Consider the following 16,154-nt stretch of genomic DNA (forward strand, 5'->3'; position numbering starts at 1 on the left):
TGTTCATACTTCTAGATGATAAGCCAAAAACAGGGTTTTCTTCAGTAATCCTTTTTCACCTTTTGGCTGCATCTGGTTTTTTGGCATTGGTGTCAAGAGTGTATGCTGAAATAATCTTAATGATGTTCCGACTCCTGTCCTGTGCAGGTCTGGTGCTCTGAAAGGCTATGATACTGGTTTCTCATCAGTCAGCCACTTGCTGAGAAATTATCATCTGAGAAGGACTTAATATGCTGTGCATATAAACTCATGCTTTATAAGACTGTGATGAGTAGTTATGCTGTTAACTGCTTTTTCAGGAATTGTTGTTTTGGTACTATCAAGATAAATTCTGTGTAAATCAACATGTTAAATCTAATACAACTTCAACTCAAAATTATGACACTTGTGTTCATTGAATGATCCATGTGTTCTCTTCCATTTCTTAATTTTTAAAACTCTAGGACATTTAACCCTGCAGACTATACGGATTCTTCTGCCACTGATGGCTTTGGGACAAAATCAGAGATTTGGGAGACTGGTCAGAATGATGCAGGTGATAGAACTGGTAAGATGCTACAAGAAGTGGAAGGATTGGACTGAAGACCTATAGCAAATTGCAGTTAAAATAACCATTCTGTTAGTGTTCAGTTAACTTTTGAAAATGTTGAATACATCTCACATGACTCAGATAGTTCATTTTTATAGCTTAACTGCTACTAATGTGCAGAACACATGCTATAGCCTGAGTGACTCTGGTTAGAATGGAGGGAAAGCAATTTGCAATTATTTTTTTTCTGTACTAACAATCTCTTGAGAGACAAAGGGATTTGAAGAGTTATTGGAAGAACCTTGTATGTGAAGAACTGTTTAGGTATCTTAAATACTGCTTAAGAGCTCACCTAATGTAGTTAAGGAGTGTAAGTCCTACTGAAAGTGGTGGGTCCACAGGCACTGGGCAGTAGGGTGTGAATATCTAAGTAGAAAAAGGAAAAAAAGGCACAACAGTTTACAAATATGAATGCACTCAGTGACGCTGGGATGGCTTTGGCAGTCCCACCTGTACAACGCAGAAATGTAAAGATGTGAGTCTCTGGGATGGAGGAGAGTTCCAAGACATGCCACCTTTTGAAGAGAATTATTAACTAAAGCATGAGTAGGCACTTGAATGGAAGCCAAAAGAGCAGTCTGCCTGGCTGAAGATAGAGGCAGTTGTGTGTTTCAGTATGAAGTTTCAAGTGTGAAGTGCGTACTCCATGCTAAAGGTCGGAGACAGATGTAGTTTGAAAAGATACTGCTTAGCACTGGTCTCATGGTGATTGAGAAATGAAGAATGTAACCTGCTTGTCTGTGATTGGGAAACCAGGATACCTTGTTGCTTCCCATATACTCTGACAGGAAATGAAGATAAAGGGAAACCCTGTGTCAAGATGGAGAAATTAATGTACGTTATTGTCCACACTTCAGAACCACTGAGTGATAAAAGAGATTATTTTTTTTAACCTCAGCAAAGGGTAACTTTTCTGATCTCTTCATTGCTGAGCCATACTCAGATGATTTTTCATCAACCCATTTGTTAAGGATGGAAGGGAAAGACAGATACTGGAGGCCAGTGTGTGCTTTGTTGAGCTCTGCTGTGAGTGTCTTGAGATGCAGCTTTCTAAACATACAAGCCATTTTCCACTTAACATGAGAAGACAATAACAGGCTCAGAGTTTAGGAGGGCTTATTAGGCAGCTGTCTTGTCACTCTGATTGCCTTCTAGTCCAATGTGGGAGAGTGGCACTGAGTATATTAATGGTTATCGAAAGGGAGGGAGCTCTTTTGCCAAGTTATGGCATCTTTCAAAGGAATTACTTTTGAAATGACTTGGTGCTATAGCACAAACAGAAATGTGCCTTTTAATTTCACTCATGTTTGGTTTTTTTTAATAAGTTTATCAGATAATGAGTTAGAAGGATACCTAATGACTTGAAACTTCCCCTAGGAATACTGATTCTGCTGTTTGCTATATGGTAGCAGAGGACAGAGTATGTTGTCACAAATATTGCAGAAGCAATAAGGTTAACTAAGAAAAGACATACAAGAGAATTCTGAGGAGACCGGACAAGAGGTAGAAAATTCACTGATTAGTTATTAATGAATGCAACTGTAAGGCTATGGCTTACAAATGACTTGACTTGAGCTCCACTTTCCAAGTGAGCTTGAATGTTTTCTGACCCTCCCTGCTAACTCTGGGTAGCCTTCTGTTGTAGTTTTAACTCAGCAGGCAGCTAAATACCACACAGCCACTCGCTCACTCTCCCCTGCCCCCCCAGGGGATGGGGAGAAAATCAGAAATGTAAAGGTAGATTCTCCATGGGTTGAGATAATTATTATTTTCTTTCAATTATAAAATTGTTTTTATAATAATATCAAAATATATAAACAACTGATGTACAGTGCAACTGCTCACCACCTGTTGACCAATGCCCAGCCTGTCCCAGGCTAGTGATCCCAGAGGACACAAATTCTGAAACCACGGTCCCAGAGGACACAAATTCTGAAACCACAATCCCAGAAGAGAGAGAGCTTCCTGGTCAACTCTCAGCTATATACTGAGCATGACATTGTGCGACATGGAATATCTTGTTGGCCAATTTGGATCTATGCCCCCTCCCAGATTCTTGTGCACCTGCACATTAGCAAAGCACAGGAAGTTGTAAGGTCCTTGATTTCTTAGCAACAACTAAAAACATCAATGTGTTGTCAACATTCTTCTCATACCAAATCCCATGCTAAATCCAAAACACAACGCTGTTCTAACTAAGAAGAAAATTGGCTCTATTCTAGCTGAAACTGGGACACCTTCATGTGCCTCCCCTATGACAACCTCTTTTCCTTCTTGTAGGCATCTCCTCAGTTTTCAGTAATGGAGGAATTCTGCCAAGGAATAAGAGTAGCTGGGGTGTGGCTAAAGAGATCCCCGTAAGAGTACAAATGTGTCTACATGAGTGGTTTGCTGCTGAGCTGTAGAGATTCAAAGTGTACTAGTTGACGTGTGGAAGTTCTTTTTGGATGCCAAGTGCGTTTTTGCTGTTCATCTGTGCGCATGTCACTGACAACTGCACTTCAGTAACACAATGTAAGACATGTATGGAAAGTTGGGGAACACGATACGGAGAAGAACATGTGAGAAAGCATTTGGGAATTTTCCATGGCTTCATCAGTGTCACAGTTTACTGTGATGGTTAAACCACATTAATGGTTCTTAGGGATATGAATGAGTGAGTGTCAGTGTGGGGAATTCCTTCAAGATAATTTGGTTGTTGGAAATTTAAAGTAAACTAGTTAAGTGTAAATGTTTTTTGTTTTGTTTCTTTAATGGTAAGTACCTTTTTGCTGCTAATCTCAATTTACTTTCAGTGCAAATGGAAAAGGCACCATAACTGACAAAACAAAAAGATCTCTGTATATATGATTACATTAAGTGTTTTATTTTACAGTGCTTCTTCTTTAGACAAAGTTGTAGGAATTTCAGAAATAAGTCCCTGATCCAAAAAGAAGAGATTTCTCTTAAAAGAGTAGGCTTTGAAGTTGGTTTAGTTTTGTCCAAGTGCAAAGCATAGAATCATAGAATCATAGGATCATAGAATAGGCTGGGTTGGAAGGGACCTCAGAGATCATCGAGTCCAACCCTTGATCAACTACCGCCACAGTCACTAGACTATGGCACTGAGTGCCATATCGAGTCGCTTTTTAAATGTCTCCAGGGACGAGGAGTCCACCACCTCCCCAGGCAGCCCGTTCCACTTTAACCTTGTGATGCAAAGCATCTTGAGGGTTATTAGAGGAGGCTGCAGCTGGGGTCTTAGTTTTAAAGCAGAAGAGAGAGTACTGGAAAGAAGATGGAAGCAAGGATAGGGGGAAGGAGTGGCAGAGAAGGTGTGGGGTTGTAAGCAGGTTTTGCAAAGTTGAGCTGTTGATTTGGCTTCTTAATAAAAAATTAGTTTTCAATTGTTTTGATATTTTCCCCTATTTACAGTCCTGATATGTTAATTATAGATCAACAGACCCAGTAATAAATCACAGAATAATTAAGGTTGGAAAAGACCTCCAAGATCATCAAGTCCAACCATCAACCCAACACCACCGTGCCAACTAAACCATGTACTGAAGTGCCTCATTCACAGATTTTTTTTTTTACCACCTCCAGAGATAGTGACTCTACCATTGCCATGGGCAGCCTGTTCTAATGCCTGACTACTCTTTCAGTAAAGAAATTGTTCCTAATATCCAATATCAACCTCCTCTGGCACAACTTGAGGCCATTTCCTCTTGTTCTATCACTGGTTTCGGCTATGTGGGAGGAGAGCCTTACCCCCCCTGGCTCCAACCTCCTCTCAGGGGGTGGCAGAGAGCCAGAAGGTCTCCCCTCAGCCTCCTTTGCTCCAGGATCAACACCCTGAGGTCCCTCAGCTGCTCCTGGGCAGACTTCTGCTCCAGACCCTTCCCCAGCTCCGTTGCTTTCTCTGGACACACTCCAACCCCTCAATGTCCTTCTTGTCCTGAGAGGCCCAGAACTGACCCCAGGATTCCAGCCTCATCAGTGCCCAGCACAGGGGACAGTTCCTGCCCTGCTGGCCACACTAGTGCTGATCCAAGCCAGGATGCTGTTGGCCTTCTTGGGCATGTGGGCACATGCTGGATCATATTCAGCTGCTGTCAATAAGTTATCAATGTGGAGTTACTGAAGATATGAATGAGGGGGATGTATATGTATCATAATCCATAAAGCATGCAGTGGGCTACTGAAGGATGTCAGATAAGAGTATACACAGAGTATGATCAGGATGGAAATCCTTCTATTTATTCCTCATTACACAGTCCCATTTCTTCTTTCATCTAAAGAAAAAGAAAACAAAATTAACTCATACTAGCTACTTGAAAAATTAGTGTCTTTTATCTGCAGTTACATTAAAAAGGAGATAACCAGGCAACTACCTGGAGAAACAAAGCAAATTTTACCATCAAAATGTTTTCTGAAGACATCATTGCAAATATAAACTCTCTGTGGAGTTCTGATTATTTACTAAGTATTTCCTCTTTAAGCCAGTGCTGGGAAAGGGTCAACATCAACATTTTCTTTTAAAAAGGAATACACTTTTTGTTTCCAAAATGTAGTTGCCCCTGTAGGTGCTCTGAAAGCGCTCTACAACCTCTTGCCCTGAATGGTTGCAGATGCCAGAGGAATTGCAGTAGCCTGAAGAAACACCTTAGAAAGGTGTTTCTGAGTGCACCATCATGTAATCCTATAGAAAAGTTAGCTGGTTATGTGGAGGTAAAACTTAATGTTGTTGGTTGAAATAAAAAAGAGAATAAGGGATGAATCTTGAATAGTTTATAATATTTAAGTGTAATTGTATTTCAAATAATTCAGCATTGGTTTTCCTGCATCCTAATTTTTATAGAATTACAACTGAAAGGCAAAGCAAAGGGACAGGTGGGAGGAAACAAAATGACCAATCCTAATCCAAAAGGGAATAAACTTGAACAGTGTGATTGATATTTTCTTACAGGCATGCTGAGTGTTCAGCCTCTTATATTTTTTTGTAATGTACAAATCAGTGGGAGATTCTGAAAGTCAAATAACACAAGTTCTTATAAATAAATTATATTGGAGGTAGTCACTTATCAAAGTAGATAACAAAAATGTTATTGTATTATGGTAATTTACTGATACATCTACTTTGATAGAGTTTCATAAATTTCACAGAAAAACTTCATTATTATCTTCAGCAGCAGCAGCCTTAAAAGACTCTGAAACTGAAGAATGACAAGAAAGAAAAAATAATAGTGTAACTGTCAAGGGGGAAGAAGCAGATTGTGTAGCTTGTAAGTTACAAGGAAGTTGCTTGGTTTTTTAGGACTGCTGCAAAAGTCAGAAGGAACATTTTAAGGAAACATTCAGGTCATTCTAAAAGGTCAATGAAATCCAAAAGGAAAGGATTAGTACATAAGTTTGAGATAAACCAAAAGAAAATTATTTTTGGGTAATATCTATGACTGTTTATTTAAAAAAAAAAAAAAAAAAAAAAAAAGAAAAGAAACCCAAACCAAATAGCGTAACAGGGAGTGAGGAATTGGAGGAAAATAGTTGAAGAGTTGAAGAGTTGGGAAAGGTTGGGAAGAGGATATATGGAGTTGCAGTAATGCCAAGGTAGATTTTTGACTAAAAGGAAATTGGTACATTTGTGGCAACATAAGACTTAAAATCCCATGAATAGGAGGAAGACGTTAGCAAACTGAATTTAATGCAGAGAGGACCAGTGAAATAACTGAGGCTGGAAGGATTGAATTGGAAAAGTAGTATGTTTTTTATTGTTGCTTATTAACTTAGCAGCTTGGGTAAACTAATAAAAGGGTGAAATTTTGTATTCAATATTTTAAATGAATAAACACGTGGAACCATGGTCATAAGTAGGAGCAACAGGTAAATGATTAAATTGACTGTGAGGAAAATGTCCTAAGTATTATTCTAAGCAGGCTCGGTCTCCCAAATGTAATAGGAGATACTCAAGAGTTGGGCTTGATTTATCTGAGCTTTTTTTGTGTTTTAGCAGACTCCAAGCTCTGTTGTTGAAGTTCTGATACCAAAATGAGGTTTGTCTTTTACAGAAGTGGGCCTTGCTCTGACTGATGGGAGATAAATATAAGCAGGGCAAATGTCAGGATGTATTTCTTTAAAGAAATAACAGAGGAAGGGCTTCTGTGCTGGTCAGTAGAAGGGAAAGAAAATCAACTGTTTCTCTAAAAACTGCTGCTTACTGGGCTTTTTCTCCTTTCCAAAATGTCTGTGGATATGTGTAGATTAGTCTAGAAATTTGAGGCATTGTAGTAATTTTGCTGTGCTCAGATATATTAGTTATTTTTCAGTTGTCTTGATATTTTGCAGCATGTAAAAACCTGGTTAGGGGCTGTGAGCATATGTTTCAGGCAACTCTGTAATGCTCCACATAGTAAACACAGAGCAGATGTTACCTTGCTCAGGATCTGCCAAATAATTTTGGATTCCAAGGTATAAACCACCTCTCTTTTTCCCACTGTGTGTATATCTTCATGGTAGGCCTGTTTGCCTCACTGGATTAGTGTCATTTGAACCTCCTCTGCCCAAGACACTGCTTTGTAAAGGTGCACAAAAGAATGCACTAACGTGATGGCATTAGTACAAAGTGGATGTGATACTGTCTTCAGGAAGTTTGTTTCTGGATAAATGTGTCTCAGAGGGTGCCTGGTTAAGTAAAAAGAGATTATTAAAAGTTGTTCTTTTGCTTTTGTACTCGCTCAAAGATGATGGTAGAAGGGACTTTACTACTGGTATTTTTTTTTGCTTGTGGTTATGTAGTTTAAATTAAAGCTCTGGTTGTTGCTAGGATAACTTTCCCTATGTTTATGCTGGTGGGCAAGGCCTTCAGTCCATTTATTGCTCTTGCATGTCTGTGGCTGCTGTTTCCTATGGAAGGGATCAGTTTTTTGCATCCATAGGATTGTTTTCTGTAGTTTTCCCATTGCTGCATGCTATGGACTGTGTACTGTGTTTGCCAAATAAACATTACCACAAGTTATGGGAAGAAGTGTTTTTTAGCTACAGTGGAAACTTATTGACTCTTCTGCTGCCATTATATGAATTTTACATTTTACTATAAAATTTCTCTATTAGGGGAAGGGATTGGGGTTCTTCACCATCCTCACAGCAAAGAATTTCTTTCTAATGTCTAATCTCAATCTCCCCTCTTTCATCTTGAAACCATTCCCCCTCGATTCCGTCACTCCATGCCCTTGTCCAAAATCCCTCCCCAGCTTTCCTGGAGCCCCTTCAGGCACTAGAAGGTGCTCTAAGGTCTCCCTGGAGCCTTCTCTTCTCCAGGCTGAACAACCCCAACTCTCTCAGCCTGGCTCCAGAGCAGAGCTGCTCCAGCCCTCTCATCGTCTTTGTGGCCTCCTCTGGACTCACTCCAACAGCTCCATGTCAGAAATTAAAGTGGGGGAAAAAAAAAACCCTCTCAAAACTGTAAATCTGCAGACTAGTTTTCTAGAGTTTCCCATATTTTCAGCCACCATCTCCTGGCTTTTTTGTTCCACTAATAATGAAAACAGGATTGGTTATAGAGCGGAAGGATTGAAATACAATATTGTGCTTTTAGCTTGTAACTGTTTTTTTTTCCTTCCCCAAATTACAATAGGAGCATGGAAAAACTCAGTAGAAGAATGGACAGCAGAAGACTGGAATGAAGATGTAAGTGTACCTTATTGAATAGACTGAATAATTAATTACCCTTTTCAGAGTTTCTGTGTTGTCTTCAAAACCTAAATGTTTGAAGTAATATTTTGCTGTATGCATGCAATGATATTTCTTACTGTGTTTTTTTCTGTAATTCCTGTTTAAAATATATATATTTAGATAAACTTATTTTAAAAATAAAATTGAATTACTTGTCCTGGGTGGACAATATATAGATAACAAAATCTTAACTTTTATCCCAAAATAAGTATTTGTGAATTAAAGTTCTCCATTGTTCAATGCTGATGGATGTTAACCACATACTTCCTCCTTCTATCGTATAAGGAATCGTATCGTTAATGCCATATCACAAGACTAATTAAATGCTGAAGCTTGCTGTCAACTTTAGACTCCTCATTTGATGCTTTTTTTGAAATCTGCATAATTGTTCCACTTACTCCATGTTCATAGTATTTAAAAAAGGATCTAGTAGTATGCTGAAGCACTTAATTGCTTCATTCCTGTTGTTTCATCATGATCTGTTGTCTAAACTACTACAACAATTTTGGTTCTTGTGCTTTACCAGGTAAAAGATGTCTTCATGTCTGAAAATATTTGGCATTTGTGATCATCATGTGTGAAAATCACATTTGTGATTATAAGTTTTCAGTTATTGTATTAAAGCTTAAGCAGTTAAATAACCTAGGTAGCAAAAAATATGGAAAGGAAAACTTAGCTTTTAAGATTTTTTTCATCTTTTGTAGGATTATCCATTATTTCAAGTTTATTTTCAGAAGAGTAAGAGATTGTCTTTGAAGTCATCCCTTTTGCCTCCTCCTGTAGGGTGGCATGTCAGTGTTATCCCTAGAAATGTGTGAATGTGTCATATCACATAAATGAAAACTCTTTCCTTACCTATTGAGAGGGCTGCGTCTTTTGAGAAAATTAAAAGAAACTCTAAAATTCCTAGGTTTTCTGTAGTTACTGTCATAAAAAGCTGTCATCTTTTTTAAACCTGTACTCTATTTCTGAAGTATATGCTAGAGTTGGACTTAAAAGGCTAAGGATAGTGAAAATGTATGGCCTTGTTATCACCCCTGTTTGATGCTGGTATGACAGCATTTGTTGTATGGGAGGGATGTTGAGCAATGCTGACTAAGGATAGAATTTTTCTAAAATTAATTATTAAACCTGAATAATTTGCACATGAGTCTTGAAAGAGCAGTATATAAAATCTCTAGCCTGTTTTTAAATTTTATTAGAGTGCTGCAAAAATCCTTGTAACCTAGGAGAAAGTTGATCATATGCTGATGTTCAGAAAGAGTGAATGAAATTGTGAGCTGCAGAAAAATTGCAACAAAACAACTTTGGGGAAAAATTTATTTCTCTGATTTCAAAAACAATAGAAGCTTAAGAATACAGGTTGTTCTATTCAGTGTCATTTTATGGAAAATAGGTACACTTCAAATAAACCTGATCTTGGTCTTTATGTAAATTACAAGTTAACTGTGAAGATAATGTCCTTGTAAGAGAATTGATCTACAGATTTTGTTCTAAAAAAAATTACATGCTATCACAAAATACTTTAAGGGGATTAAAATCCTTTGCCTTGCAAATTTCAGCCAATAAATCCTTTGCAGGAGGAGCCTTACTGAACATGGGTATTTCTAAGAGGGCTATGAAGTAGTCCAGTCCTAGGCCAGATGCCATCTAGTGTCTTTATCAATGATTTGTAAGTAAAAATAAAATCACTACTGAATAACATGTGAGGGAAATAAAAAAAACCAATATTAAAAAGGCAATTAAAAGTAAGCCAGTCATGCAGAGAAATCTGGACCTCTGCTAGACTTTACCTGTTCAAATGAAAAGTGCTTTAATATAGCCAAATGCCCATTTGTTTTATTTGAATAAAGGCATACCTCCAGAACAAGGGGCTGTTTTTCAGTGTTGTAGTTGATGATGAAAAAAGAACAACTCAATGATCTCCTAAAGGGCTGATGCTCTGTCCAAAAAAAGCCCCCCAAAACCAGCAAAAATGCGCTATTGTAGTCTTTTTGCCTGTAGTCACTATTCCTTGTCTCATAATGAGTATTGATTTATATTTCTGTATATGGTCTCTCCTGAACTTGATTCTGAAGTACTGCATCCAATTATTCATTGGTTTTGCAAAACAAAAGTTGTGAAAAATAGCTGAAAATTATTTACTGATAGAATTGGTGCTAGAGAATCAGATTTTTAGTTTACTGAATCTGAAAAGGTTCCTTTATTAGCATATAATGAACTCTGGCTTTAGTGTAACAGAAAAATGCATGAACCTGTGGCTGGAAATGGAGCCACGCATTTAAATGTATAACAAACAATTCTAGAAGAATGACTCATGATTAAAACAACCAAGGAAGCTGATGTATCTGCAGTCTGCAGATAAAGATCAGGTGTTTTTCTGAAGAATATTTTTGTTTAAATGTGGAGTTCTCTAGTCAGATACAAGTTACCAACAGGTGAGTGAAAATTTAATGTTGTTCAACCTGAGACTACATCATGACACAATGTGTTGCACATAAGTGGGTGCTAGAAGAGTACATGAAACATTTGACCTTTGCCTCTGAGTGGTGATTTGCTCCCAGTCAGCCCTTTAGTGTCCTGCTTAAATCAACAATATTCATAGGAGAAGCCTAATCATATGACGACAGTCAGGGATATACATTCTTTCAGTAGAGCTAGCTGCCTGTGGGATGGCAAATCATAGAATCATAGAATCATAGAATTGGCTGGGTTGGAAGGGACCTCAGAGATCATCGAGTCCAACCCTTGAACCACCGTTGCGGTTGCTAGACCATGGCACTGAGTGCCACATCCAGTCTTTTTTTAAATATCTCCAGAGACGGAGAATCCACCACTTCAGTGGGCAGCCCATTCCAATGACGGATCACTCTTTCCGTAAAGAAATTCTTTCTAATATCTAACCTAAACTTCCCCTGGCACAACTTAAGTCCATGCCCTCTTGTCTTGTTGAAAGTCGTTTGGTAAAAGAGCCCAACCCCCACAATTAAATGAAATGGCTCATCCATTATGTCCTTTAAATTGGGCTGCTAGTAATGTATGTAATTAAAAATGCATAATTTCTTGTAAGACCTGTATTCAAATGTAACATTCTCAAGTGATTCTTTATGAGTGTTTGAATAAGGCAGTTATTCTTCAGTCTAAATACAAAGCTACACCAAAGTAGTTAAGGGTGATTTTGTGCAAATTTAATTTAAAATATAAGCATTATATGTTCATATATCTATGTTGTTAAATCTAACCTGTACTGGCTTAAGACCTGTCCTGGTTTGCAAGTATTCCTGTCAATAGGAATTACTTAGCCCTAGGAAGTTGTAGCTGTTTAACTACTTTTTTTAAAACAATAAAAGCTATTTAAAACAACCAACCTCCCTCCAAACCAAAATCACCCCCTTTCTCACCAAAGCCACAGCCAACCAGCTCCCCCTCCCCAGCTTCCTGTGCAAGTATCTATCTGTATTGTAAAAGTATAGTGAAAGCAGTACAGTTTTCTGCTATGAATGGTCTGACTGGTTATACTAGTATAAGCAATTACATGGTTCTCCCTTTATTATTTTTGAACTCATGCTCACAGAGATCCATTTAAGATGTTATTGCCACCCCTAGCAGAAATGCCAAGAAGGAACCATGAATGCTAGATTACTGTACATACCTGAGTGCAAACCTGCTTCCACTGTCATGTTAGTTGAGATGTAAAACACAGGGATACATGAAATGAGTGAGAATGGTGTAATATGTTACTTCTGCAACAAGATTTATCAGAATTGCTCTATGAAGTCCTCAATTACATCTGCACATTATATCGTTACACTGATAATATACTAGCTGTCATGTTAATTACTTTCTACTGCTATATTTATTTCAGTTAAACTATTGCCCAAACTGATGTAGATACATTAGAAAACCATTGTGTGTACTCAATAGAGCAGATTTCCTAAAGCTTGAATTAAATTGGTTCTTGATTCTGTGGAGAAGACTTTGCTGAAGTTTGACTACATTTTTTGTCTTTAAACAGAGCTGCAGCATAACTGGTTGTTATGTTAGTTTGACTTTACTTTTCTCTCAAAATACATGACCAGTATGGAATTTACACAGATGTTGCAGAACAATGTGAGCATGTGTATGATTACAATATCTCCCCCCCCTCTTTTTCAGCTTTCTGAAACAAAAGTCTTCACTGCTTCCTCTGTTCCAGCTGAGAATCATATCACTTCTGGGCAAAGGTAAGCTCTTCTTTCACAGTTTTCCTATAAAAACCTGCTTGGTGAAGCAACATTAGCTTGCACATATAAAAAAATGGATAAAACACAGGGCAGCTCTAGTCAGAGGTTGGTCAAGCTAATTTCAAAATTGCAAAAGCCTTGCTTGCAAATTGTTGGTTTTGCAGGTTCCTATGTTACGTATTATTGGCTAACTTACTAAATCCACATTCATAATACTGGGAAGACCCTGTTTCCTCAGGTGCCTGAGGACTGGAGTAGGGCTAATGTCACTCCAGTCTTCAAAAAGGGCAAGGAGGACCCAGGGAACTACAGGCCGGTTAGTCTCACCTTTCTCCCTGGTAAGGTGTTGAAAAAAATCATTCTGGACATCATCACAAAACATGTGAAAGCAAAGAATGTCATTGGCTGAAGTCAGCATGGATTCACCCAAGGGAAATCATGCTTGACCAACTTGATTGCCTTCTATGATGTCATTACTGGCTGGCTAGATGAGGGGAGAGAAGTGGGTGTTATCTACCTTGACTTCAGCAAAGCTTTTGATACTGTCTCCCATAACATCCTCATTAGGAAACTCAGGAATTGTGGACTAAATGAGTGGACAGTGAGGTGGATTGAGAGCTGGCTGTGTAACAGAACTGAGAGGATGGTGATCAATGGTGCAGGGCTGAGTTGGAGGCTTGTAACCAGCGGTGTCCCCCAGGGGTCAATACTTGATCCGGTCTTGTTCAACATGTTCATCAATGACCTGGATGAGGGAACAGAATGTATCCTCAGCAAGTTCACTGATACAAAGCTGAGAGGGGTGGCCAACACTCCAGAGAGCTGTGCTGCCATCCAGCATGACCTGGACAGGCTGGAGAGATGGGCAGAGAAGAACCCAATGAGGTTCTCTAAGAGGAAGTGTAGGATCCTGCACCTGGGGAGGAAGAACCCCAAGCACCAACATAGGTTAGGAGTGGACCTGCTGGAAAGCAGTTTGGAGGAGAAGGATCTTGGGGTCCTGATAGATAGCAAATTATCCGTGAGCCAGCAGTGTGCCCTTGCTGCCAGGAAGGCCAACGGAATCCTTGTCTGCATAAAGAAGAGTGTAGCCAGTAGGTCAGGGGTGGTCATTCTTCCCCTCTACTCTGCCCTGGTGAGGCCACAGCTGGAATACTGCATCCAGTTCTGGGCTCCCCAGTTCAAGAGTCAGAAAACTACTGGAGAGAGTCCAGGAGAAGGCAACAAAGATGATTGGGGGATTGGAGCAGCTCTCTTATGAGGAAAGGCTGAGAGAGCTGGGAGTCTTTAGCCTGGAGAAGAGAAGGCTGAGGGGAGACCTTATCAATGTCTACAAGTATCTAAAGGGTGGGTGCAAGGAAGATGGAGCCGGACTCTTCTCAGTACTTCCCAGTGACAGGACGAGAGTCAACGGGCACAAGCTGGAACATAGGAAGTTCCATCTAAACATAAGAAAAAACTTCTTTATTGTGAGGGTGTCAAGGCACTGGCACAGGCTGTCCAGGGAGGTTGTGGAGTCCCCTTCCCTGCAGACATTCAAAGCCCACCTGGATGCGTTTCTGTGTAATGTGCTCTGGGTAATCCTGCTTTAGTGGGAGAGTTGGACTAGATCATCTCTAGAGGTTCCTTACAGCTCTGGCAATTCTGTGATTCTGCACAAAGACTGCTTACAGGAAGGAACAAAAGTAGCTGGAAAGAAATGTTTACTGTGGTGAAAAGGAAGCACTGGTTTTGCTGTCCAGAAAATGGAAAGCCTGCCTCTATAGATTCAGAAAGTGTTCAGAACTTAGTGCTTTGACAAATATGTTAACAGAAAAGCTTGCGTTGTCAAGAAGGTGTATTTCTTGGTAAGTATCGCAATTACTTGCTTTAACTGATGATATGGAGTTCAGATAGAAAACCAAAAATACAGCAATTGCTGCCTTTCTTTGATTGCCTTTGTCTTAATGAAATGCCTGGCTAATGATGATGTGGAATCAGTTACCTGCATTAGCCTCAGGTCCTAGGACAGTAGGTTAAAGTTGTGTGAGGAAGACTTCAGTAGTTGAATAGCATGAGATAAGAAAACTAGGTGGACTAATGGTCCCAAACATCCTGATATAGCTGTACTGCAGACTGCAGCAAAATTTTCCTTATAATATGGATATGACCTGGAGGAGGCATGGTATCAGTTGGTCTCCAGTTTATATTCTTTTTCTTCTTAAAGGTGATACGCTTACATGTGCATCATTCTCATGCAAACATTCATCCAGTGGATGTCCCTCAAATTATGTTAGAAAATATTTTATATATCAATTCAAATTCTGGTGGTTTGTGGTTGGGTTTTTTTGTTCGTTGGTGGTTTTTTTGTTGGAGTTTTCTGTTTGGTTTTTTTTGGGGGGGAGGGGGAGGAGTGTTGGGTGGGTAGTTTTTTACTCGCCATAAGAACAGTTTGAGGATTAAGAAATCTGAGCTAATGAAAGTGCTGGAAGCAGCTCTTCAGTCCAAGCCCATGGTATGTTTAGGATAAACTTAAGTCAGAATTTTCAGAGTAGATTTAATGTCTGAATGTTTTGCTTTTCCTTGGATAAACCTTGATAAAAATGTGGTAGGGGTTAGTAAGCCATGATAAATACAAGAAAATTCATGTTTCTCATCCTGCTCAGGTATGTGTGGTAATTTTGGATATGTGCCTACTATCTGAGAAACTTAGCTTTTATTTCTGCCTCTTGTGACTTCCAGAGGTATGACTTTGATCCCTTGCTCTTTTTAAAGGGATAGTGTGATATACAGAGAATGTGTATTATCAATAAATATAATGGGCTTTCAGACAGGATTCACTCAAACATAGTGTGTCTTTTGTGACTTGTTAGAGACAAGGTTACTTATGTGATACATGATGTTGTAAATTTGATATTTTAAAAGATTGCAAAGATACTTTCTATTCTAACTATACTGTAAGGTTTCAGCTAGCAAAATTTTACTTTGTGGCAAAATCCTCTATTCTACCTCTTTTTATATGGCAGAAAAGCAATATTTGAAAAGACTGTTAATCAGTAAAAATTCTTTTGCCAGTATGGCAGGTTTAGTATTGTTAATACTTTTTTCAGTTTCAAACAATATGTTTATTCCAGCCAAACTTTGCTTTTTCTTACAGTATTGATTTGGTAGCAGTGCTTCAAAAGCCTATGACTTCTACCCAAGAGACAGAAAGTAACTCATTTGAGGCTAATCATAAGCAGACCTTTGGCCAAGCCCTAGTCTTCACAAATTCTCAGCATAGCACCCAGATGTCATCAGGAACTGGCGGATCCAGTGCTGTAAACTCTAGTTCTCCTCAAAGTCTGGTAAAATTATCTTATGCTTTCAAAGTATTCTTCATGTGTAAATATTTCAGGTTAAACGAGTTTTCCAATACTGGTCATTGCACGAGATGTTTCAGTATTTGTAAAATTCAGATTTCAAATGTCCATTCACACACCAAAAAAAGGATTACTTTTTTTCTGGTTTTGCTAAGTAGTTGTTTCTTGGTTTACATGAAGTACTTGCATTAATTTTTGAGTAGAGAACAGGTGTGTTTACTGCATGCTGATTTAGGATGAAATAATTTGTTTATAGTGAAGAGAGTTCTACGTCAGAAAACTATGATATGT

General features: G+C 38.8%; 1 protein-coding gene across 2 annotated transcripts in view; it reads left to right on the forward strand.

Moving 5' to 3' along the window:
• Positions 1 to 16,154, forward strand: part of LOC103537500 (ubiquitin-associated protein 2) — a 132,285-nt gene that overhangs the window by 74,985 nt on the left and 41,146 nt on the right. For both annotated transcript variants that reach the window (XM_030468296.1, XM_030468297.1), the window contains 4 exons: positions 444 to 547; positions 8,202 to 8,254; positions 12,455 to 12,522; positions 15,659 to 15,848. In XM_030468296.1, the coding sequence (XP_030324156.1) occupies positions 444 to 547; positions 8,202 to 8,254; positions 12,455 to 12,522; positions 15,659 to 15,848 (415 nt within the window). The remainder of the gene's footprint in view (positions 1 to 443; positions 548 to 8,201; positions 8,255 to 12,454; positions 12,523 to 15,658; positions 15,849 to 16,154) is intronic.

Source organism: Calypte anna, chromosome W, assembly GCF_003957555.1.
Source record: "Calypte anna isolate BGI_N300 chromosome W, bCalAnn1_v1.p, whole genome shotgun sequence".
In the NCBI taxonomy this organism is placed as follows: domain Eukaryota; kingdom Metazoa; phylum Chordata; class Aves; order Apodiformes; family Trochilidae; genus Calypte; species Calypte anna.